Genomic DNA, 27,429 nt, shown 5'->3' with positions numbered 1-27,429 from the left:
CTGGAGAGAGAGCTACTTTAAAATGATCCCTTCAACATAACACAGATAAACATTTTTAAAATGGGCACCCTTATGCTCATAAATATTTAAGAAACTCAAAAGAGAATATGATTTTTGCTTGTAAACTGAATAAATCATCTCATCCCTGAATGGCTCCCATTCACCAGCCATCTCACTTCGCATCATGTAGCAGAGAGATTCAGATATTCACAGTGCAAGGAGATAGTTGCAGTATTTGTGTTTGAATTGTACCAATATCTACTGTAGATCTAAGCAGAACATAAACATTCAAGCATTTTTCTCTCGAGTTTCCTTGTTTCATATTAGAGCATCATCTAAAACGTACTAATGAAACTTGGATAATAATTTTGTGTTGCATGGTCTATCCTAAATGGCTGCAATATATGGGCATGAGAGCTGAGAACCATTGACCATTTTGTTTTTGGGTTACCTCTGGTTTACAGGAGCTACCATCTCCCAAATTTAGCAGAAGCCAATGGTCAAAGCCTCAGGGACAGCTGATTATTTGGTAAAGTTTCGAGATCAAAAATATGCCAGCAGCTTTTCTGTTCCAAGACTCACCTTGGCTTTGCTGGCAGTCACAGGCCAGCTGGAATGGTCTGTGATGGTGGGTCTCTTAAGATATCTTCGGTCAAAAAAGAAAAAAAAAACTTGGTAATTACTGAAGGCTTCAAGCTTCTGCAAATCTAATTTCCTTTCAGAAATTGAATTGTTTGGTGCACCATAATATTGAGCTTCAAAATCTAATTTCCAGGAAGAATGAGTATCTGCTCACACTCGTTCAAATTGCTACAAGTGTTTGTTTGATAATAGTTACAATGAACAGAATAAAAAAGGCGTAGGATCAGAGGGAGAAATTCATCTTCAGCTGCCAGTGTTAAATATTGGTAACTGGTTGTAACAATTAACTGGATTTATTTTCATTGGACCCAGGTGTGCAGATGTGGACAGCATCAGACACCATTACAGTAGTTTATTGCTAACCATCCAAGACAAATTATTTTCCCCATGCCTTGGGTCAGGAGAGAAGTTTTGCAGTAATGTTTATGGCTGTACAATTGTTGAGTTTTCTTTGGATAGCATTGGAAATTCATCTGGGAGTAAAGGAGAAAATAACAAATAAAAAACAAATGTGATCTTTGCAAACAGGCCCAAGGCACGACTCCATATGGCTGTGAATTAAGCCTGAGTGACTTAGCTGCTCAGCTGTGATAGCAGAGGAATATTACAATTAGCCTTGGTGCCTCAGGCGGAGTTAAACCACTAGGGCTTATACTCCCCATTATAACTTGGTGATTCCATTTGGGGGTAAAAACAGAAAATGCCAAAGATACTCAGAATCTCTGTAAACAAATACAGATTGAGAAGTAAAGGTAAGGTCTCAGTTTAATGGCCCTTCATCAGAACTGGAGAAATAAGATATCAGGTGTATTAAATTGCAAAGGAAGAGGGGTGAGAAGAACAGAAGGAATGCTTGCAATAGAGTGGAGGCCATGAGTAGAAAATGATAAGTGTTTCTAACATTTTCTGACTTTATTTCTGAGTTCTGCAATCTCTACTGTTTCACTTACTAGAGACTGAGGTTGACCAGCTGATATTATACTTTTGCACTAGTAAGAGATGAGGGAAAAAGAAATTTCACAACATGCCCTTAGAACTAAAAGGACAAATTCTGTGATGAAGATCAAAAATAATGGACTATAATATATATATGTTTATTGATCTGGGACATTAATGGTAGTAATAATCATCTAACTAATTCTGAAGAATCTGAAGAACAATCAAAGTTGGGATACTCACACTGAATGTGTACTTTGATGCATATGGCTACATGTTTTGGTTGTAAAAGATATCTTTGCTGAAAACTGATGTTGCCCCTTCCCTGAAAAGTTCAGGTTTGGGGTCATGATTGAACATTCTGTTGGAGGCTTCTCTAAATATTCACCATTTTAAAGTCAATCATCCATTTGTACAAAGGGAAAAGAACCTACAGATATTGGAAATCTGAATAAGAAACAAAAATACTGGAAATAATCAGCAGGTCAGGTAGCATCTGTGGAAAGAGAGACAGAGTTAATCCATTTCAAGTCAATAATATTTCATCAGAACTAGCATACATTTGTCTTGTTAGTCTTTTGGGAGGAATGACATAGCTTTTCAATTAATCTCATCCACTTTTGAAACTCAATTCTCCTCAGGTTTTGCAGAGAAAAAAGTTTGAAACCAACTGCAACCACATCTTTCTTTGATGGTGCTTCTATGTTTGAAACTAAGGTTCGATGAGTAAAGATGAGATAGCAACTGCACATATTATTGATTATACACATTACAGTGCCTCACCATTAATTAAGAATATAAAAAAGACCAAAATAATTATCAATTATATGTAAACAACAGGAATTCTGCAGATGCTGGAAATTCAAGCAACACACATCAAAGTTGCTGGTGAACATCAGGACGAAGGGTCTTGGCCTGAAACGTCGACTGTGCCTCTTCCTAGAGATGCTGCCTGGCCAGCTGCGTTCACCAGCAACTTTGATGTGTGTTGCTATCAATTATATGTGCTGTCTTGGTATATTGATATGTTGTCCCAGCTCATTAATTCTAGCATGAGATTGGTTTATAGTAATTTATAGTTGGATTGACATAAATCAGGAAGTGCTCACAATCTCACAAGGTTGTTATGTATTCATGGCTGTCGAAGCAAGAAGTAGATAGTTATAATTTGGGCAGTAGTTAGGAATGGCATACTAACAATGAACTCTCAATGTAGAAACAGAGCTCTAGTGTTTTACTTGCTTATTTCCACCCTAGTTTCAGAAGGAAGCAAGGAAACAAGTCCAGCAGAACCAGCAAGTCCCATAGTTGGGCTGGATAGAAAGGCAAGAAGGAAGTTTTTGGATCTTGGGTAAGTGTGGATATTTTTGAAATTAAATTAATATTCATTTTATATTAACCACAAGAAAGTTGTTCACAAAAAGACTAAATGTATATTAATTCAGCAATTTACAATTTAAGTGACAGACAAAAAGACAACATTCACCTCACTAATTTGTTCAATAGCCATTTTTTAAGACAAGGTTTGGAGTCTCATTTTTTACCATGCCCTTTCTTATTTATTCATAGAGTATAAGTATCACTGACAAAATTAACCTCTTTCTAATATCTCTTGAACTGAATGCCATGGTAGAGCATTGCAGTAAGCATTCAAGAGTCAACAGCAATGTATGGGTCTGGAGTCACATAAAGTCCAGGCTAAGTAATGATGGTAGATTCCTTTTGTGAATTAGTTAGTTTTTAAAACAATCATTTAGGAGTTTTAGGGTCACCATAATAGTACTAGGTTTTTAAACTGATAATTTAACAATTAATTTATTCTTCAGCATTCCTCAGGTCAAAGATGATCTCTGTACTGTTAATGCGGAATTTGATTGGGAATCAACTAAACTGAAAACTAAGTATTATTTGCCTTGTGTCTACTGTGCATTTTGCTGTCCACTGAAGTTGTGAAATCGATGAGGGATAAGTATAGGAATTGTGGACTCTTCCTTTTAGGGTGGCTTGTTTGTGAGTTTGGTACCCTCTTGATATTAACACAGTATATCTATGTGCCACCAATGCATGGATTGTAGGTTCTCATTGCTCCTTCACTACTTGGACAAACATCAGTGAGGGATTCCCAAGAGCCAGTGTGATTGCTCCGCTTTATCATGGAACCTTGAACACATGCTTGAATCTTTTCCTATGCCCTCCTGGGAATGTCTTCCCATGGCAGAGCTTGAAATAAGTTGTTTCTTTCTGGTCTCTGTTGTGGGACATCCAGATGCTGTGCCCTATCCAATAAAAGTGATAAAGTATAATTAGGTACTCACTTGTTGAAGCTCACACTTTATTGTCTTTGCCTAAACATCAAACAACTATGTTGACCCCATGCCAATAACTTAAAACATGAATTCTACTGCTCCCTCTGTACCAATACTCACTCAGACCACTTCTCTAACTTATAACATCGAAATAGGGGATCTCCTGTTGGCCAGACGATTGTTCCTTCTTTCTTGTGATGCTGAATCACTATTTTGCATTTGAAGCCTTTGCTTTTATATTCACTCCTTACCAGTTCAAATGTTGCATTTCAGTGTTATTGGCTATGAGTCATCTGACCGACCTTTAACACCTTCTTATTGGCTCTACTCCAAGCCAGCGTCTATTTATTATCCTCTTCTGTAAGTGACAACTGGTAATTTATGGTAATTTATGAGTATTTGTTCTAAATAAGTTACCAAACCAGTAACCAGCTCAATTCACTCAGGGCAGACACAGACCCCACCAATCACAAACCTGCATGTTATATCTAACCAAAGAACACCTCACAAATAACTTATTTGGAAATTATCCCTAGTCCAGCAGATTTCCTGGAGCATCATTGTGTTTGCTTTAAAACACTGATCCAGCCAAGCAAAACTAGTTGACAAAATGGAGGATGCAGAGCAGCTTCACAAAATGGCACCCTCCATTCCTTCGACCTCATAACAAGAACAAAGACATTGGTTTGTCTACTTCTACTCTTCTTGACTCATTCGAGTTTGATGTTTTCTTCCATATTTTAACTTCTCTATGGCCAGCATCTCCACCCTTTTGATCCACTTAAAATTCTGGAGATCACACTAATGTTTGTATGTCCTGTTGAATACAGTACAAAAGGAGCACCAACATTCATGACTACATCAAATAATACTGATAATGATACTAACAAAATACTATCGACTATAAACAAAGCTAAAACAATATCAAAACATTGCCATATTTTTTAAAAATATATTATCAGTCCAAAAGCATAAAGAAACATGATATAAAAGTATCTAATTTCACACCATATATCAAGGCATTTAACAGCAATTAATAATACTTAAAGACAACGTCATGGTATGAAGTCAGACAAAATCACCAAAAAGAGATCTGGAATGGTATCGAGCGCACAAACGTGTAAGTTGTTTAAGTTACCATCAAAAACACTTTGGAAAATACATTGGATAACCATTGGAACAAACAGCAGAACAATAATAATGTGAAATAATACACATCCTAGGATGTACATTAACGTTTAAACCAGAGTTCCAAACTTTACTCCAAAAGGTGATGGATTCTGCAAAACATCATTAGCTAAATCTGCATGATCTTGGATAATTCATCCCATTGTCTAACTTCATTATGGTAAGTATCTCTATTCCACTGTGCCATAAAATGAAAGATAGGTGGAAGAGCAGTAGTTACATATCTAAGTAAGCCCTCAGCAGTATCGTTAATATATATATCCAGATGATAGGTGGTTTTACAACAGGTTTGGGTAATACTTGCCCAGCTAAATCTAAGTCCCTTGAAACATTGGAAACTGTAAGTTGCAACTTAAAGATCCCTTTTTGTAATGTGTTCTTGAGGTAGCAATGTAATAAGTGTTATTCACCAAACAAATTCCAGAAACGTTTTGTTATTGACAGGCAAAGTAGATAGAGAATAATCATCAGAAATAAATACACAATCTGTCAACCCATTCTTAACGAAATCCTCTGTACAAACCCAATATTCATCTTTTTGATGACAGAAAGCCAAAGTTACTCCCTTTGTAGATCCTTTCCATTTAATAGCATAAGTAGATGATTAGTTAAGTGAAATCCAAACTCCTCCTTTCCCATCACTTGGTATAACTCGTTGCTGCTGTTGCTATACAATACGTCTGTCCCACCAACACATATTGTAAGAAAAACTGTTTATTCACAGGTAAAATTGACAATGAAGTACAGTGCCTATAAAAAGTATTCACCCCATCACAGTCGATTTAATTTGGCTTTTTTTTACACTGGTCAACAGAAAAAGACTCTTTTGTGTCAAAGTGAAAACCGATCTCTACAAAGTGATCTAAATTAATTACAAATATAAAACACAAAATAATTGACTGCATAAGCATTCACCCCCTTCGACTCAGTATTTAGTAGATGATTCTTTGGCAGCAGTTACAGCCTTGAGTCTGTGTGGATAGGTCTCGATCAGCTTTGCACATCCGGACACTGCAATTTTCCCCATTCTTGACTTGAATTGACTTTATTACTTACATCCTTCATATAGCCATCCGTTAGTCTAGTCTCATGAGACCATTGATTTGTGCCTTAGAAGGTTTCCAGGGCACAGGCCTGGGCAAAGTTGTATGGAAGACCAGCAGTTGCCCATGCTGCAAGTCTTCCCTCTCCATGACACCGATGTTGTCTAAGGGAAGGGCATTAGGACCCATACAGCTTGGCACTGGTGTCATCGCAGAGCAATCTGTGGTTAAGTGCCTTGCTCAAGGACACACACGCTGCCTCAGCCAAGGCTCGAACGAGCGACCTTCAAATCACTAGACGAATGCCTTAACCACTTGGCCACGTGCCAACACATCCTTCATATACATGAGTGAAAATCTTTACTTTACGTCTCCATCTAAATGTGCAATGTGCAATTTATAGTAATTTGTAATAAATATTATGTACAACAGGACAGTCAATATAACATAGAAATACAGTTGTGTCAGCATGAATTAATCAGTTTGATGTCCTGGTGGAAGAAGCTGTCCCGGAGCCCGTTGGTCCTGGCTTTTATGCTGTGGCACCGTTTACCAGATGGCAGCAGCTGGAACAGGTTGTTGTTGGGGTGACTCAGGTACCCAATGGTCCTATAGGCCATTTTTATACACCTGTCTTTGTAAATGTCCTGAATAGTGGGAAGTTCACATCTACAGATGCGCTGGGCTGTCTGCACCACTCTCTGCAGAGTCCTGCGATTGAGGGAGATACAGTTCCCATAACAGGCAGTGATGCAACCAGTTAAGATGCTCTCAATTGTGCCCCTATAGAAAGTTCTTAAGATTTGGGGGCCCATACCAAACTTCTTCAACCATCTAAAGTGAAAGAGGCACTGTTGTGCCTTTTTCACCACACAACCGGTATGTACAGACCACGTGAGGTCCTCAGTGATGTTTATGCCAAGGAACTTAAAGCTGTTAACCTCTCAACCCCAATCCATTGATCTCAATAGCAGCTAGCCTGCCTCCATTCTTCCTGTAGTCCACAACCTGTCATAAGGTGGTGGCTGGGAACGGACCCAAGTGCAAGACACAGACACTGAAGTTCTATGGACAGGACTAGGATACAGGGTTGAGGGCAAGGACATGGACACGAAAACCGGGAACCCGGAACAGGACTAGACAAGAGAGCTAGGAGCCCAGGCTTGGACTCCGAGCCAGAGACTGGACAAGGACCCAGTACCTGGGTCTTGCCTCTGGCTCGGACCCCAGAACTAGGCAAGGACAAGGCTTGGCTGGCAGGCAGGACGAGGCTGGAGTCTTCAGGCTTGAGGCTAGAGACTAGAGGCGAGGCTTGGCTGGAGGCTAGAGACGTGAGGCGAGGCTTGGCAGGGGGCAGGAGGCTGGAGTCTTCAGGCTTGAGGCTAGAGGCGAGGCTTAGCAGGAGGCAGGAGGCTGGAGTCTTCAGGCTAGAGGCTAGAGGCTAGAGGCTAGAGATGAGGCTTGGCAGGAGGCAGGAGGCTTGGCTGGAGGCCGGAGGCTGGAGGCTCCTCCTGGGCAGGGCGCGGACCACCACCCGACGGAGGCAAGGGTTGGGAAGGGACAGAACCAACCGCAGGTAACGGCAATACGCCCTGGCTTACCCGACGGAGGCAAGGGTTGGGAAGGGACAGAACCAACCATAGGTAACAGCAATACAGCCTGGCTTACCCGACGGAGGCAAGGGTTAGGAAGGGACAGAACCAACCATAGGTAATGGCAATACGGCCTGGCTTACCCGATGGAGGCAAGGGACAGGAAGGGGCAGAACCAACCGTAGGTAACGGCAATACAACCTGGCTTACCCGACGGAGGCTAGGGACAGGAAGGGACAGAATCAACTACAGGGTAATGGCAAGACAGCCAGACTTACCCAGTGGAGGCAAGGGACAGGAAGGGAGCTAGGTACGGGGTGGCTCCAGGACAAGACTGCTGGCGAGACGAGGCGAGAGTTACCAGCAAGACCAGGCAAGGCTTCAGGCAATGCAAGGTGAAATGAGAACTTCAGGCGAGGCGAGAGTTACCGGCAAGGCTTCTGGCGAGGAAACAGAAGGCAGAGGAAGGGATACAAGGAGTAAGGACATGCAAAATCCAGCAGCCACACTTTGGTCTCTGAAGGTATTTATGCAGCCAGCCCCAATGAGCATCAGCTGCCTCAATTAGAGCTCAACAAGAACAGAAACAGGGTAGATAGGAAAACCTGGAGCAAGGGTTGATGGACCGGACCGTGAACCGGAATAAGGACCTCACGGACCGGACCATGACACAACCAACAACTTTGTTTTTGGGATATTGAGGGAGAGGTTGTTTTCTTGACACCACTGTGTCAGGGTGATGACTTCTTCTCTGTAGGCTGACTCATTATTATTTGAGTGTAGTGTCATCAGCAAATTTAATTAGCAGATTGAAGCAGTAGATGTTCTTTACAAAACTGCTCAAGCTCTGTCAGATTGCATGGGGATCATGAGTGAACAGCCATTTTCAAGTCCAGCCACAAATTCTCAATTGGATTGAGGTCTGGACTCTTACTTGGCCACTCCAGGACATTAACTTTGTTGTTCTTAAGCTATTCCTGTGTAGTTTTGGCTTTATGTTTGGGGTCATTGTCTTGCTGGGAAACAAATCTTCTCACAAGTCACAGTTCTCTTGCAGATGGCATCAGGTTTTCCTCCAGGATTTCCTTGTATTTTGCTACATTGATTTTACCCTTTACCTTCACAAGCCTTCCGGGGTCTACTGCAGTGAAGCATCCCCACAGCATGATGCAGCCACCACCATGGCAGTAGGGATAGTGTGTTTTGATGATGTGCAGTGTTTGGTCTGATGGCCAAAAAGTTCAACTTTGGTTTCATCAGACTGTAGAACCTTCTTCCAGCTGACTTCAGTCTCCCACATGTCCTCTGGCAAACTCTAGCTGAGATTTCGTGTGAGATTTTTTTTAACAGTGTCTTTCTCTTTACCACTCTGTCGTAAGCTGTGACTGGTGAAGCACCCGGACAACAGTTGTTGTCTGTGCAGCCTCTCCCATCTCAGCCACTGAAGCTTGCAACTCCTCCAGAGTTGTGATAGATCTCTTGGTGGCCTCCCTCACTGGTCCCTTTCTTGCGCAGTCACTCAGTTTTTGAGGATGGCCTGCTCTGGGCAGATTTACAGCTGTGCCATATTCTTTCCATTTCTTAATGACTAACTTAACAGTACTCCAAGGGATATTCAATGGCTTGGCAATTTTTTTGTATCCATCTCCTGACTTATGCTTTCCCATAACTTTTTTGCATAGTTGCTTGGAATATTCTTTTGTCTTCGTGGTGTAGTTTTTGCTAGGGTACTGACTCACCAGCAGTTGGACCTTCCAGACACACGTGTATTTTTACTGCAATCAATTGAAACACCTTGACTGCACACAGTGATCTCCATTTAACTAATTGTGTGACTTCTATAAGGAACTGACTGCACCAGTGATTAATTTGGTGTGTCATATTAAAAGGGGGTGAATACTTATTTAATCTATTGTTTTGTGTTTTATATTTGTAAGTAATTTAGATCACTTTATCGAGATCTGTTTTCATTTTGACACAAAAGAGTCTTTTTCTGTTGATGAGTGTCAAAAAAAGCCAAATTAAATCCACAGTGATTCAATGTTGTAAAACAATAAACCAGTGCCTCTACTTTTTAGAGGCACTGTATTTCCATGAGTACTGATAGCTCAATTTGTACCTTTCTGCTTTGTCGTTTCTTCCAGGTAAGCCCAGTCATCTCCCCCTTAATGGCATCTTGATAACTCTATCCCTTTCCCAGTACCATTGATAACAATAGCATGTGCTGGTGGGTTACTTATAGGTAGCCAAGGATTCTCATGATATTTGCCCACATTGTGAACTTTTCACTCTACCTGTCCCCTGTACAATGTTCTCCTATGTACAGTTAATAATGATCAAAACATCCTTTGGAAAATACTTGGCTGTAACCACCCTAATAAATATATCTTGATTGAATCACTGCCCCATTTACATTCACACGACTGTGATCCCACAGAACTGTAATCTTACCATGGCCATCACTACCTAAGGACTGCCCCGTAATTTGACCTAAAAACTGACTATTATTCCCTCTGGAAGAGTTGACATGAGCTTTCACCTGTATGACTGTGTTCTTCTACCCTCACCTATATCCCACAGTTGGCTTTCCTCTCACCATCCTGTACCAGTGAGGAACCATTGACAACAAAAAAAGTTTTTCCTGTGTTTGTGTCTTTGTTCTTGGGTGTTACTTTCTAATCTCCTTCCACCTCCCCCTTTATTATTCTTATACAAATGGTCCCTTGGGATCATTTGCTATCATAATGTAATACTCCAGTACAGTTAAGATTATCTTCAAGGAAGGTAAAAACTTTTAATACCCTTTTCAACTACATCCCAACCCTGCAGTGCCAAGGATGACTGACCAAGACATCTTAATTCGAACATGTAGCAGCAGCTAGATAAATGTGTGCCTTCGGATGTGAGAGTGGTAATGCTGAAGTGCTGTTTGGACTTCATTTAAACTGAAGCTCCATTTGCAATTTACATGACAAAATACCGATTGCATCAAAACTATTTTCCAAGGAATCCCATATCAAAATCAATATGTAAAAGTCTTGAGAAACATCTTTTATGTTCTGTAAAAGAAAGCAGAATGTTAGTAAAAACAACTTTAGGATTCCTCCCTAATTACTCCAATCTTTCCAAAACTGTTAATTTCAAATTCCCAATGAGCAACTTCCCCAAATGCCCATTTCCCTCTGAAATGTGGGCATCTCATATCCAGAACAGATTTCTATCTCCTTAACTTGGATTACACATCGCCAGTGTGGAATCCAAATCTCTCTCTAAAATCAATTCCATAAAAAACAAATAAAGAAAATCAAATCAAAAACATAGATAATACAAACAAAAATCTTTACTGTTCTTCCTTCAGAACCTTCACATGTAACTGTGAAATTAAAATAAACAGTTAATTCTCACTGTGGAAAGCTTTCACATATTTTTCAAAGAACCAAGGCAGAAGGGAAAAACTGCTGACTGCTGACCCGACACATTAACACATTCATGCAACACATTATAGGATTCAAACTTCCTCCCAGTATTGATTGAGCAAACACAGAACAGTCCTTGCATATTTTTCTTTCTCTCTCCCCTCCCCCCTTCTCTCCTCCCCATCACCTCCTCTCTTTCTCTATACCACCCTCTCTCTCCTCCACCCCCTCCCTCATCCCCACCCCTCTCTCTCCTCCCACTCTCTCGCCCCCTCCCTCTCTCACACACACACACACTCTCAAGTGAACTCACGTGTGGCCTACACTTCACACAATTGAAACATACAAGCCATTCACACTTAAACCATTTCAGAAAATCTTTTGTGCCTGAGGGTTAAACCATTACCAAAATATTCAGTTACAATCAGACAAAATTGAGGAAATGTGTTATTAGCTTCCTGTAAATCACCCAGTGTTCCCTGGCCTTGGGCCGGTACCTCCAGCAAGGCTGAGTGTAACACTGAAGTTAGACACAGAAGGGTTAACTTCTGTTTCTCTGCCTCATCTAAATTGTGAAGTATCCTGTGTTGCTGAATGTGCTGGAAAAGTTTCCGAGGATCGTCTCCCAGTCCACACTTCGGTACATTCACAGCTATAGCAGTCAATCGGGCCATATGGAAAGGGATAGAATACTGTGTCACAACCGGTGCCTCTGGCTGTGGTGTTTCCAGAACTCTCTCTGTTACCACAGGTGCCATTGGGAAGGTGGGTGTTGAAGGTTACTCTCCCTCTTGGAAAAATCCATAGGGAGGTGGGACACTTTCTTAATCATCCTCACTGCTGCAGTGTCACGCACAAAATGATGGTGGAATACAACAGGCCAGACAGCATCCATAGGAAGAAGCACAGTTGACGTTTCGGGCTGAGACTAACTGAAAGATGAGATAGCAAGAGATTTGAAAGTGTGAGGGGGAGGGGGAGATCCAAAATGATAGGAAAAGACAGGAGGGGGAGGGATGGAGCCAAGAGCTGGACAGGTGATTGGCAAAAGGGGTACAAGGATGGAGAAGGGAGAGGATCATGGGACGGGAGGCCTAGGGAGAAAGAAAGGGGGAGGGGAGCACCAGAGGAAGATGGAGAGCAGGCAAGGAGTTATTGTGAGAGGGACAGAGAGTGAAAAAAGAGAAAGAAAAACAAAAGGGAAAAATAATAAATAAATAAATAAATAAATGATTAAATAAATAAATAAATAAGAGATGGGGTAAGAATGGGAGGAGAGGCATTAACGGAAGTTTGAAAAGTCAGCGTTCATGCCATCAGGTTGGAGGCTACCCAGACGGAATATAAGGTGCTGTTCCTTCAACCTGAGTGTGGCTTCATCTTGAAGGTAGAGGAGGCCATGGATAGACATATCAGAATGGGAATGGGATGTGGAATTAAAATGTGTGGCCTCTAGGAGATCCTGCTTTCTCTGGCGGACAGAGTGTAGGTGTTCAGTGAAACAGTCTCCCAGTCCGCGTTGGGTCTCACCAATATATAGGTGTTCAATCCCTTCCAACCTATGTTCGTGACACTTCTCACGCTTTGGATTTTTTCGATGATTTTAAATTCTCTGGCCCCCACCGCCTTATTTTCACCATGGATGTCCAGTCCCTATATATCTCCATCTCTCACCCAAAGCTCTCCGCTTCTTTTTGGATTCCAGACCTAACCAGTTCCCCTCTACCACCACTTTGCTCCGTCTAGCGGAATTAGTCCTTACTCTTAATAATTTCTCCTTTGGCTCCTCCCACTTCCTCCAAACTAAAGGTGTAGCCATGGGCACCCGTATGGGTCCCAGCTATGCCTGCCTTTTTGTTGGCTTTGTGGAACAATCCATGTTCTGTGCCTATTCTGGTATCTGTCCCCCACTTTTCCTTCGCTACATCGACGACTGCATTGGCACTGCTTCCTGCACGCATGCAGAGCTTGTTGACTTCATTAACTTTGCCTGCAACTTTCACCCTGCCCTCAAATTTACCTGGTCCATTTCCGACACCTCCCTCCCCTTTCTAGATCTTTCTGTCTCTGTCTCTGGAGACAGCTTATCTACTGATGTCTACTATAAGCCTTCTGACTCTCACAGCTACCTGGACTATTCCTCTTCTCACCCTGTCTCTTGCAAAAATGCCATCCCTCTGTCTCCGCCGCATCTGCTCTCAGGATGAGGCCTTTCATTCCAGGACGAATAAGATGTCCTCCTTTTTTAAAGAAAGGGGCTTCCCTTCCTCCACCATCAACTCTGCTCTCAAATGCATCTCCCCCATTTCACACACATCTGCTCTCACCCCATCCTCCCGCCACCCCACTAGGAATAGGTTCCCCTTGTCCTCACCTACCACTCCGCCAGCCTCTGGGTCCAACATATAATTCTCCGTAACTTCTGCCACCTCCAACGGGATTCCACCACTAAGCACATCTTTCCCTCCCCACCCCCCCCCACTTTTCACAGGGATTGCTCCCTACGCAACTCCCTTGGCCATTCGTCCCCCCATCCCTTCCCACTGATCTTCCTCCCGGCACTAATCCTTGTAAGCAGAACAAGTGCTACACATGCCCTTACACTTCCTCCCTTACCACCATTCAGGACCCCAGACAGTCCTTCCAGGTGAGGCGACACTTCACCTGTGAGTCGGCTGGGGTGATATACTGCGTCCGGTGCTCCCGATACGGCCTTCTATATATTTGGCAAGACCCGACACAGACTGGGAGACTGTTTTGCTGAACACCTACGCTCTGTCCGCCAGAAAAAGCAGGATCTCCCAGTGGCCACACATTTTAATTCCACATCCCATTCCCATTCTGATATATCTATCCATGGCCTCCTCTACTGTCAAGATGAAGCCACACTCAGGTTGGAGGAACAACACCTTATATTCCATCTGGGTAGCCTCCAACCTGATGGCATGAACATTGACTTCTCTAACTTCCGTTAATGCCCCTCCTTCCATTCTTACTCCATCCTTTATTTATTTATTTATTTATCTAACTATCTATCTATCTCCTTTTTTCCCTCTCTTTTTTTCTCCCTCGGTCCCTCTCATTATAACTCCTTGCCTGCTCTCCATCTTCCTCTGGTGCTCCCCTCCCCTTTTCTTTCTCCCTAGGCTTCTCGTCCCATGATCCTCTTCCTTCTCCAGCTTTGTATCCCTTTTGCCAATCAACTTTCCAGCTCTTGGCTCCATCCCTCCCCCTCCCCCTCTCACTTTCAAATCTCTTACTATCTCTTCTTTCAGTTAGACCTGATGAAGGGTCTCAGCCCGAAACGTCGACTGTACCTCTTCCTATAGATGCTGCCTGGCCTGCTGCGTTCCACCAGCATTTTGTGTGTGTTGCTTGAATTTCCAGCATCTGCAGTTTTCCTCGTGTTTGCAGTATTGTAGTGTGTTGCCTCATATGCCAAATTACCCCAGTCTGTATCACCATCATCATCAGTTCTCGTCCCAAATGTACATATCACTCCTCTCTGAGCTAAGAGTTGACATTGCAGCTTTTCGATTTGTTTTAAACACTTGGTGTGGTCTGCGCTTGTGTGTGGTTGCCTTTCCTCTCAGCTGCCAGTTTCTGCAGTCCGTAAATCCGTTTCTCTCCTGTACTTGCCTTTTTACACTCCTCTTTCCATTTCTCCTTTTCTCTCGTCACACGTTCACCCTGAGTCGGAAACTGAGTCATGTGGATCTAATTTGTCTGACCTTGCTCTCTCTGAATTTCATTTCTCTTCCCCTCTCTCTCCATCCCCTTTCTACACTTACACAATTCCTCTGCCATTTTCTGTTTTACTTTAATTAGATCTTCCCACATACACCCTATTTTAATGGCTTTTTTTAATCTCTTGCAATTTCTTTGATTTTTTTTCACTAACTGCTTTCCACAATGCATCCTCCATAGTCTCTGACCCTCCACTCTCAACCTTTCCTATCCCCTCCTCATAATTGGGCCATTTTCTTAATATATAACTAAGCAAGTAATCTCTCCAATCCTCTGAATCCCTGGGTTCTTTCTTCTTGTCCTTTCCTTTTCCCATTTAAAAATCCTAAACTAGTGGGTGGTTCCACTCGAAACTAGGGTCCCAGACCTCTATTCTTTCTTTTCGAGCGCATCCTGGGATGCCAAAGCACTATTTGGGATATAGACCTAGGAAGGGACACTGACTTTGGTTCAACTTGTCCGACCATGAAATTACTTCACTACTTATGTAGAGAAAACTGGATCGTTAGCCCAGGTTTCGGGATTGCTCCTAGGTTGAGGTGAACATGAATTCTATTTGGGAAGAATAGAAAGCTACATAGAGGCCTGAAGAAACACAAAGGGAATAAAATTCATAAGAAAATAATAGGCCACTTTACACTCTGCCAGCTTTCCCTTCACAACTGCAATGAACTGTAAAATGCACTGTAGACTCATTATTGCCCATTTTATGTTACTAGCTTTTCTTTCTTTTTCAATCTTTTTATTAGTTTCATAAAATAAAAAAATAACATAGCAATAATACAAATAGTAGGAGATACATTGTTGTACTTAAAATGAGTAATTATAAGACCAAATAGTATAAATTGACAAAACTCCCAATCGTGTTGGATAAACAATGAATAATACAGGACAAAAAAAACTGAAGAAAAATCATGAAAAAGAAAAAAAAGAAAAAAAACAAACCCCATCCCAAAAAAAAACTAAACAGAATTAGTCAACTAAACTAAAAGACTTGGGCAATTCTAACAACTTAAAAATGGGAAAGAAGAAAACCTTAGTGTCGACGACTCCATTCCTCTCAGCCAACAGTACGGAGAAGTAAAATAAGTTTGGAAATGGTCAAATTACATCATATGAAAATGCTGAATGAATGGCCTCCAAGTTTTTTCAAATTTAATAGAAGGGTCATAAACCGCACTTCTAATTTTTTCCAAATTCAAACACACCATAGTTTGTGAAAACCAATGAAATACAGCAGGAGGGTTAATCTCTTTCCAATTCAGCAAAATGGATCTTCTGGCCATTAAAGTAAGAAATGCAATCATCCTTCGTGATGAAGAGGTTAAATAACTTGAATCTATCATTGGTAATCCAAAGATAGCAGTAATTGGATGAGGTTGTAAGTCTATATTCAAAACCGATTATTATACCGATTGAAAAATGGGAAAAAATTCTTCAATTGGTTAATTTATCCTCTATATGTGCTAAACATGTGTTGATACAGTTTAAAGTAGTGCACAGGGCTCATATGTCCAAAGATAAACTATCTCATTATTATTCTTATATTAATCCTATATGTGATAGATGTCATTTCAAGATAGCTTCTTTAACTCACATGTTTTGGTCATGTCCTTTGTTGGAAAAATATTGGAAAGATATTTTTGATATGTTATTATCTTTTAATGACAATTTTTGAAAAATTTCTTTCTTTAAGCTCTATTTTATTAGACTGTCAAGTACCAGCTGTTTATATTTGTTCTAAGATATGTTTTTGTATATTAAAATATCACAGATAAAAAGTAAACTCTGTAGGAGTAATTTCAACTTTGTTGGAAGATATCACAGTTTGATGTTCTTGCTGCATTTTTTGTACAAGGTCCAAACTAAGCTAATGACAAATATCTATCACTTAGCAAACCTGGTGATTGGTTTTGTGATTACATCTGTGGTTGCATTAAGAATCAGAGTCAAACATGAAGCCTCTTATCTTCAAATAATTTCCAGTTTATCGCACTATCATTATACCATAAGCACATTGTTTACTTTTCTATACTGTTAGCAGTCCTTAATACTTTGGTCAGACTGAGTTATTTTGTTGGGGGAGAAAAGCACACAGAAAATTGTTAATTCATGCCATAAAGTCACAAATTCAGTGGCACTTATTTGAAACTGATCACTACCTTTTCCATGAATGTTTCATAGACAGCTTCACTTTGAGCAAATAATCCCAATGACACTTCACATTACTTTCCTCCCCACTTTCAAAGGTCTCCCTGAAAACTATCTTCTCCAATTTTTGAGTTTTCTACACAACACTATATTCCATCCTGGATTACTACCCAATTTTTGTTTGTGAAGAAATGTTACAAACCACTTCGTACAAAGGGCAGAATATCAAAACAAATTATTGGTTTTGTAGAACAAGAATAGATCCTGTTCAGAAGGAGCAGCGTTGTATTATTGTAGAGAATTGTAAAGCCTCAGCTTCCCTGTTCAGCTTGTGCTGAGGTTGTGGTTATCCCTGTTTAAAATGGATCCAAGTCATTTCACTTTAGAAAGTTACTGTAATCCGGTCAAAAACATAAGGTTAGAAATGATCCAATTTTTATCTTTTACCTCAGAAATGAACACATTAAGGAATTGGTTCAGGTTCTGTATCCAAGACTTCAACTAAATCTGAGAAACCAGGAGGAATAGGAATGCAGATTACCTCCCCCTCCCATATTATTGCTCTGCCTCTCCATGAGGACTTGCCAATCAGTGAAACATGTCAGGCACAAGTAGCGTTCATGTGGTCCTACAACCAAATTTTACCAAGCTTGAGTTTCTTAGTTCATTCACACATTGCAACTAATTTTAACTCCATAGTTTGCCCAAGTTTTAATGTATAACAGCTACTTAAAGGAAAAAAATGAAAGAGTCATGAATAGATTTATTCCATACGATAGTAAATTGCAGCCTCTAATTTTTCTTGCAATTAAGTAATCTGTGTTGACAGAACCACTTTAGATCTTTACTGTTATCCTATCCATGGGAGCCACAAAAAGGCAACTTATATTGAACATGTATTATTGTTATGAGAGCGGCATATATAACGTCTGTTAGATCGATGTTCTCGTGCAGAGTATTGAACAAAAAGGCTGTTTATGACGCTTCTTATTGCAGAGAAAGCCATAAAAGCAGCCCTATTTGACATTTTGGATTACTTGCTATTTAATCTTTGAAATAGCAAAAAGAAAAATTGTGCCGTGGCCTGCTATATTTTATTCATTAGTTTTTCTATCTCTTATCACAGTCTGAAGACCTTGCACCAGGTAGGTGGAAGGAACCAAGGAAGTTAATGTCAAATACCTGACAACAAATCTGGTGATTCGTTCCATAAACAGTGTTCACAGTCAGGATATAACAATAACATCATGTTCTCCTATCCTGTATTTTTATTGGTGACAATAACCACATTTTCCTGGTAAATACTTATCCATAAAGCAATGTACAGTAAATTATCAATTCATTATTTTTGGTTGCTTGTTGGATTTTGCTAGGCACAATTTAATTGTTGTATTTTCCCAAAGTGCAAATGCAACAATACTTCAGATAAAAGCAGTTGGTTCGATAACATTTCAACTTTGTGAAGCGAATGGTACTACATAATTATCTAGAACTTCCTCATCACCTGAAGACTTTAGTAAATAGAAGGTGCAACACACACAACTGCTAGCAACCAGTGACCAAGAGCTCCATGTGTGAGTGTCCTTTGGTTGGTGTGTCTGAGGGACCTGGTTAACTGATTGGTCAGTGAAGGAGGGGCAAAATTGATTAATTGCTTAATCTTGCTTCTAAATAGCTGTTTTTTTTCTCTTGGGATGACTGCTTGTAAACTCCGTGGCACTGTGGCATGAGATGGCAGGCATTACTGATCCAGCCTATTGTAGTGTGCACTGCACCTGAGTAGAATGCGTCAAGGAAATCAGATATCCATGGATACGGACATATTGTGACAGGGGGGATTTGGGGGGCAAGATTAGGTGCGGAAAGAAACTTGGTTGCAGGGAGGAGACATGAATCTGTTGGGGGAGGGGGTGACATGCTATGAGCCAACTGCTAGCAACCAGTGACCGCGATCTCCATATGTGGGTGTAAGTGTCCTTTGGTTGGTGTGTCTGAGGGACCGGGTTAGCCGATTGGTCAGTGAGGGTGGGGCAAAAGTGGTTAATTGGTGAATGGAGAGTGAATTGGAGAATTGATTAGTGCTTAGTGAATGGGAAAATTGGGACAGGCAGTGCTGGGAGCTGAGGAAGAGGCTGTCAGAACAATGGGAGGAAATGTGAGCTGGGAGCACAAAGAGAAGCCACTAAACAAATATCTCAAATCAGACTTCCAGGGCCAAGCTGGGATGTGCTCAGAGACACTCCCTGTCAATGACTTGAAGGCGGGTATCGTAGGCAAGTAATTCATAGACTGCAAGGACTCCTTCAGTGAGAATGCATCTGCCTGCTGTCATTCATGCATTACCAGCAGATGCACAAATAACTTGGAATAAAAATCCCAGACTTTGTAATCATGTGGAAAGCTAATGATTTTCATTCATGATTTATTTATTCAGAGAAAAAATGATTTTTTTTTCAGAGCAAACAACGACTGGTTGCTGCAAAATCTGATTTCCAGGCAAATACTTTTTGGATACTTTTTGATATGAATAATAACTAAAAATGCTCATGAGTGACAATGGAGTGAACAAGACAGAGAGCAAGAGAAATCAATTTTAGTGTAATCTGTGCTTCAGCAGAATATAAATTAAGCAACTTAAAAATATTCTTGCTTAAAAGAGAAAATGCTAACCATTACTAAAGTTATAGTGGTTAAAATTCTGATCTAGTATGGAACAGTGCGAACTTAAGACTATAAGACCATAAGATATAGAAAGAGAATCAGGCCATTCAGCCCATTAAGACTGCTCCACCATTCCACCATGGCTGATTTAGTATCCCTCTCAATCCCTTTCTCCTGCCATAGCACAACCAAAACAAACTTCAGTTCATATGTGTGTATATATACTTGCCCATAAAGTAGATAAAATGGGGAATCCCCTGTATATCTGAGGATCTGCAGTATTTTGTGATGAAAAATTCTGTGCTGGTTATACCCACTGAAAAAATCATTAACACTCAGATTGGTTAAGTTGCTCATTAGCTGCTTTGGGAATGTAGTAGGTTCATTTCTGAGGTTATGCAAAATAATGTAGAACAAATTAAAATAAAATCTAAAATGAGATAGTTTCTCATTAAAAATCTTCCCCTTTTGACCTGAATAAATTAATGTTGAAAGGAAATAAAGCAAAACTCTGGTGTAGATGCAGAAGCAGAGCAGTTAGCTGCAGGCCATAAATGATTAAATAGAAATCATAGACAGAAGAATAGTCAGAATGAGGACAGAATGTTAATAAGGTTAAAGTGAAAGACCAAAAATTTAAATACCTCTGTAATTAACATTGTCAGCATCACCACAGAGTGAAGTGTCAGCGACAACTAAGCCTTTCTCAAAGCATGCCTGGGCTGCATTTATGTGCTGTTAGATTCAATTCTGGAAACTGCACCTAGGAAAGGATGTCAAGGCCTCAGAAGCTGCAGAAGGGATTTACTGGAATGCTGGTGTAGACTTCATTCAAGTGAAGAAATTGGAGGCTTGTGACCTAAAGCAGATGATATTATTAGGAGTGTTAATAATCACACTTATTTCTAATGGAGTAAGTAAGCGAAAAAAGTCGGAGTGTTGGACACCAAGATTTACGGTCTTTGGTCAATGAAACTACAGGAGCGGAAAATACGTTGTTCAACTGGCAGAAGTGATTTGGAGTTTGAGAGGGGGTGGGGGGGTTGCTGAGAGCCAAAAGGGGATGAGTCACTCCATAATCATTAAATACATATACGATGTATTAGTGTACGTATACAGCATGGAAACTTGTTCTTTGGCTCCTGACTCCACCCATCCTATCAGATTATTGCTTAGAGAGTTAATGAAGAGCTGGATTCTTACTGCTACTAACTCTGAAGAATTCCAATGTCTATGGTTTGTAACACATGCCTGCACCATTACAGGGTACAGCTGCGAAGATCCTCATCCACCAAAGGAAGAAAAGCAGAGAAGGCAGCAAACAGACTGTCTACTGGCAGCAGGTAAAATCAAGCTGTGAGTCAGCACACTACCACATCTTCGCACGTAGCTGAAAGGGTTTGAAAGTATGACTCAAAGTTGTTGCATGACGTTGCTATGTATTCGAGTTGACTTCACCACATTAACTTCTACCACCAATGATACTTCTCCTTCAATGATGTTTTAGAGTGGGGTGGACCACATAATAATTCCTTTGACTATAAACGCAGAAACAGAGGATCTCGTCAAATTTATCTTTGGTGGACTCTTACTCATAAATAGGTTATGCTTTCTGAGTAAGGAATTTTGCCTGTGATATTATGAGCAAAAGATGCCTGCTTTACAAGAGTCTGGAATGTCATAGATTTGAACGAGTTGTGTTTTGGATAGAGTGGGCTGGAAATTTTCTTTTTAAAGCATTTAAATATGCAAATGTAGGCCCCACTGCATTATAGCTTCACCTCCACGTTTTCACCTTTGATCTCATATGAACAAGTGATGCAAATGTTCTGGCAGTGCAATGGATTTTGTTGCAGGTAGGACATCTTCTTTTCCAGCAAAGAGAAGCCTGGAAGTTGACTTGCTCTCATTTTGACACAGCTTTCCGTAATCCTTCAGTATCCACTGGTTAGGCAACTCAGATGTATAGTGCCACACTGCATATGCTCATCTCACAGGTACCCGGAACTGTGCATCCAGTAGAGGACACTAACTTGTGTATTTAAGAAGCCTCCTATTTGCAACAGCTGGGCAGACTACTCATCTATTTAAAAGCTTAGTTTTAGAACAAGCGGTCTACCATCTAAGACAGATGACGACACAGAACCTGGAATGAGCTGCTAGAAGAAGTCGTTGGGGTTGGTACTATTGCAACATTTAAGAGGCAGTTGAATAGGTACACGGAGGGGAGGGGCTTGGAAGATTATGGGCAAAACACGGGCAACTGGGAAGAGCAGGGAAGTTGCTGTGGTCAGCATGGACCAGTTGGGCTGAAGGGCCAATTTCCATGCTGTATTACTTCATGAATCTAATTTGGAGTTTGGATTTCTCTCACCAAAAAGCTGCAGAGGCTTTGTCGTTGGAAGTAATTAAAGGTGAGAAAAGGTTTTGGCTACTGGGGGAGTCGAGGATTCTGGGGAACAATCAGTGAAGTGGAGGTGAGGCCTGTTATGTACATGTGGAGCAAAAACTACAATGGAGTAGTAAACTTAAACGTTTTACTCAGACATATTGGTAATAGTACACGCTAGACAACATACAGTGTGGGAGCATTGAGCCAGCCCCTCCAAGATGAAAACTCGTGCACTCCAAAAGCTTGCGCCAAAAGAGAGAACCCTCCATATGTAGGAGGCCCAATTGATTCACCGCGCAATTAAAATGGCTGCATGCGCTCTTGCCAATTCTTGCAAGCGGCCTTCTTTTGTTTTGCTTTTCATCACCAAGTATTATGTAGGTGCGAGACTAGAACAACAACGGAGAAGTAGGACTAAATATTTTTACTGAGTCATGTTAGTAATGGTACATGCGGGGCTACATACACTGTGGGAGCGACAAACCGGGCCTGCCAAGACAAAAAACATGCGCATTCGAAAGCCTGTGCCTAAAAGAGAGCTCTCCAGATGTAGGAGCCCCAGTCAATTCACTGCGCAATCAAATTGCCTCATGCACACTTGCCAATTTTTTGCAATCGATCTGATACAGTACAAGGCCAAGCTCAGACCAACTGTGATCTTGGATAGTCAACATTTCAAGATGAGAGTTAAGATGAAGGCTCTTGACCTGAAATGTTGACTGTCCGTTTCCCTCCATAGATACTGCCTGACCTGCTCAGTTACTCCAGTGCTTGGTGTGTTGTTGTAGATTTCCAGAGCTCTCTTGTGTCTCATCCTTGATTTTACTGAGTGGCAGAGCAAGGTCAGGAAGTTGTATGGCCTGTTTCTGCTTCTATTAGTTGTGTCTAATGTACTTTAACTAGTGCTGAACTTGGGCTAGGCAACATAAGCTGCCAAGTAACAGTTAGTGGACCTTGTAATCTTAATTCATATCCAGAACAAGACTGTCCAGGAGATGCCAGCATGAGCAGAGATCAAGTTTCTGGAAATCACTTAGACCTGAAAATTCTCGCTAGGTCCCAAAACAAACCCTCTTAGCCAAAGGATCAGAAACCAGATAAACTGGATTTCAGAAAAACCATATCAATAATTGTGCTTATTTTCACAATTGTGCAGTGGCCTATTCTCATTTGTCTGATTGCAGGTTGATTTTTTTGTAGGTAAGCTCCTTCAGTGGGAATAATCCTAATTTTATGATTTTATGGCTGTTCTTCATTTCAAGGTTGCAGATTCCTGAAGACTGGGCTCTTTCCCAGCCTTTGATATCCCAAACCTGTCTGAAGCAACATTCAGACGTGACTTTAAATAGTTGAGTGGGTTTCTTATCTAGTTCTGGTGTAGCCTGATTAAATGTACATATCCATTGGCTGTACCAGTTGGATTAATGTGAGTTAAGTTGCACGTTGCAGGCACTACCTATTTGAGTGGCCCAATCAGGATCTCTGAAAGATGAATTAAGAAGGGAACAAAGGAAGTCCCACATATATTTTAGTTAGATCAGGAGATATCTTTCCCTTTCACGACTTCTTTCCCTTTGACCAGCATGTGACTGGGATGTTTGCCCTTACTCACATCTTCCTCAGTATGCTCCATAGATAAATCTTTTGAAGATCTTGCTTTTGTGCTGGACGGAACAAAGGTGCTACACCTGCCCCTACACTTTCTCCCTCAGCACAATTCAAGGCCCTAAACAGTCCTTCCAGGTGAGGCGATGCTTCGCCTGCAATTCTGTCAGGGTCATCTACTGTATCTGGTGCTCTTGGTGCGGCCTCCTCTACATCGGTGAGACCGGATGTACAAACGTGTAGATTAGAAAATCATTTCGTCAAGCACCTTTGCTCCATCCACCACAAAAGGTGGGATTTTATAGTGGCCACCCATTTCAATCCAACTTCCCATTTCCATTCCACTGTGTCTGTCCATGGTCTCCTCTACTGCCATGATGAGTGCATACTCAATTTGGAGGAACAAAACCTTATATTCTGTCTAGGCATCCTCTAATTTGATAGCATGAAAATCAATTTATCTATCTTCCAGTAATTGCTCCCCTCTCCCCCTTCTCTCTTTTCCCAGTCCCTATTCTGGCTCTCCCTTACCCCTTCTCTTCTCCTCACCTGTCCATCACCTTCATCTAGTGCCCATGCTCTTACATTTCTCCACTAATCCACTCTCTTCTCCTGTCAGATTCCTGCTTCTTCAGCCCTTTACCTCTTCCACCTATCATCTCCCAGCTGCTCACTTCATCCCCTATCCCCACCCACCCATCTTCCCCCTAACCTAATTTCACCTATCTCCTTCCCCTCAGCCTGTATGCCTTCCTCTCATCCTACCTTCTTAATCTGGCTTCTTCTCCCTTCCTTTCCAGTTCTGACGAAGGATCTCAGCCTGAAATGTCGACTGTTTATTCCTCTCCATAGATGCTATCTGACCTGCTCAGTTCCTCCAGCATTTTCTGTGTGTTACTCTGGTTTCCAGCATTGCAGAATCTCTTGTGTTCAAGAGTTATTCCAATCTCTTTCTTTTCATTTTACAGTAAGGGGAAAAAGTGAACATTTATAACTATGAATATCAAAGTAAAAAGCATCGTTAGCAGCAGATAATTATTACACAAAATTAGTATATAATCCATCAGATACCATGATTTTTAGAAGAATTAATAGTTTTATTGGCTTGGAATCTGTATTCAAACTAAGTTTTTTGTAAGATTGCTGTAAAATAGGAGAAGTATTTGCACATACTGTATATACCTATCAATCATTTAAACTGCTGGTTTTTCATCACTCTTAAATGGAATTATTTTTTCTTTGTTACTTGTGCCTTATAATCAATCAAATCAATTGAGATGGGTGGCTTTAAGGAAAAATACGATTAACTTTCTACATTAAGTATGTTAACACCTCTATAAAAATGACAGATGACTTTATACTTATCTCACCTATTTGGAGACCATTTGACCCATTGTGTGTGTACCATCTCCTCAAAGTAATCTCTTTAATCCTACTATATCTCTCTTTATTTCTCTTTACTCCTGCAATTTATTCTCTTACACATACACATCACCACCCCACCCACTCCCAATTCATTTTGTCAATAACTTGCACTAACATTTAAAACTTACACATAAAAGCATTTGCTTTTGCCAACAGCCAACATTCATTTCTAGCTCCACATGTTAAAGTGCACAAGATGTTTGAAATGCAAATCAGATTGTACAGCAACTAAAAGAGATTAGAAAAGGTTGCAGCTGGAGAATTTTAATGGAACTCAGTTCTAAGATTTGTTTTGAATCATGCTTAAAGCCGATTGTAGCTAAAATTTAATGATTTAAAATAGTTACACTATCAGTTGAATTCTTGTCTGACTTTGGTTTGACAGAGGCCCCAGGACAGAGAAGGATGTGATAATAGATCTCTTCTTTCTTTGAATGTAAAATGCATGGCCTGGGGAGATGAACATCAGCAGATTTTAGATTTCTGTTTCTGCATTAATGTAATGTGTCTGGGCTGGCATTTTGACAACCAAGAATTGGACTCTGACACTGTGATGAGTTTCTCACAACTATTTCTGTTTTCATTGACTTTCCATAACTACTTTTGAAGTTGTATGCCCTCAGATTCCACCCACTCAGTAAATGCATCATTACTATAAATTATACCTGATTCTGTTCTTGCCTTTTGTCCCTGGCAATAACATAGTAATCCAGCAACATTAGAACTAGGAAGAAACCATTCTCATACCTGCTCTGCCACTCAATTCAATCATATCTGGTCTGTACGTCAAATCCACTTGCCTCACTTTTGCTCCTTTTTCTATAATAGCTCTGCCCATCAAAACTTATGTACTAAAGCAAAATATTGTGGCTTGCTGGCAATACTTAATAAAATCAGAGAATGCTTGAAACTTCTAGACAGTCATGAGAGATGTTATGGATGTGATGGGAGGTGAGGACCTCGCTATAATTGCTGTCACTAAAGAGGTAATGCTGAGCAAACTAGTGGCCCTAAAGATAGACAGATCCCCTGGTCCTGACTGGATGCATCTCAGGGTATTGAAAGAAATGGTGGCTGTTACAATAGATGCATTTGTGTTAATTTACCAAAATTTTCTGGACTCTGGGCAGGTCCTGGCAGATTGGAAGATAGCTAATGTCATGCCACTGTTTAATAAAGAATGCAGGCAAAAGGTGTGTAACTATAGACCAAATGAGTTCCGCCAGCATTTTATGCATGTAACTGTAGGCTAGTTATCTTAATGTCTGTAGTGGAGAAAGTGTTTGAAGCTATCATTATGGAAGAAATAGCAAGATATCTGGTATAAGTGTTTCCATCAGACAGACACAACATGCACTCATGAAAGGCAGGCTCTGTTTGACAAACGTACTGGAGTTCTTTGAGGATAGAACGAGCACAGTGGATAGCTGGGAACAGGTGGATGTTGTATAGTTGGATTTCCAGAAGGTGTCACATAAACACTTATCCATAAGATAGGGATTCATGGAGTTGTGGGGAATATATTAGCATGGATGGAAGATTGGTTAACCAATAGAAGGCAGAGAGTTGGGTTAAATGGGTATTTCTCTGGATGGCGGTCAGTGGTGAGTGGATTGCTGCAAGGGTTGATGCTGGGCCTGAAAATGTTTATGATATACATTAATGATTTAGAAGAGGGGACTGAGGGTAGTGTACCTGAGTTTACTGATGAACTACACTGAGTGGAAAAACAGATTGTGCAGAGGATGCGAAGAGTCTGCAGAAAGATGTAGTTAGATTAAGGAAGTGGGCAAGGGTCTGGAAGATGGAGTACAATGCTGGTAAATGCAAGGTCATCCAGTTTGGAAGGAAAAATTAAAAGTCAGATTGTATGGTGAAAGATTGCAGCAAGCTATTGTGCAGAGGGACTTGGGAATTGTTTATATATGATTTGCAAAAGGTTGATTTGCAGATGTTACGGGTTATCAGGAAGGCAAATAGAATATTGGCCTTCATTGCTAGCAGGATTGAATTTAAGAGCAGAGAGGTTGTGATGCAGCTGTACAGGATATTGGTGCGGCCACAAATGGAGTACTGCATGCTCTTCTAGTCTCCTTACTTGTGGAAAAATGTACTGGCTTTGGAAGTGATGCAGAGAAGGTTCATCAGTTTGATTCTGAAGATGAGGGTTTAGCATATGACGAGAGATTGAGTCGCCTGGGACTATACTCGCGGGAACTCAGTAGAACGAGAGGGGATCTTACAGAAGCATATAAAATTATGAAAGGGATAGATAGGTTAGAAGAAAGCTATTTCCACTGGAAAGTGAGACTAGAACTGGGGGAC

General features: G+C 40.8%; 1 protein-coding gene across 1 annotated transcript in view; it reads left to right on the top strand.

Moving 5' to 3' along the window:
- Nucleotides 1-27,429, top strand: part of samd14 (sterile alpha motif domain containing 14) — an 81,480-nt gene that overhangs the window by 3,676 nt on the left and 50,375 nt on the right. The window contains exons 3-4 of the mRNA XM_072248949.1: nucleotides 2,842-2,929; nucleotides 20,948-21,025. Coding sequence (XP_072105050.1) covers nucleotides 2,842-2,929; nucleotides 20,948-21,025 — 166 coding nt within the window. The remainder of the gene's footprint in view (nucleotides 1-2,841; nucleotides 2,930-20,947; nucleotides 21,026-27,429) is intronic.

The sequence above is a fragment of the Mobula birostris genome, chromosome X, assembly GCF_030028105.1.
Source record: "Mobula birostris isolate sMobBir1 chromosome X, sMobBir1.hap1, whole genome shotgun sequence".
NCBI classification, from domain to species: domain Eukaryota; kingdom Metazoa; phylum Chordata; class Chondrichthyes; order Myliobatiformes; family Myliobatidae; genus Mobula; species Mobula birostris.
This window is presented reverse-complemented; position numbering and strand designations above follow the sequence as displayed.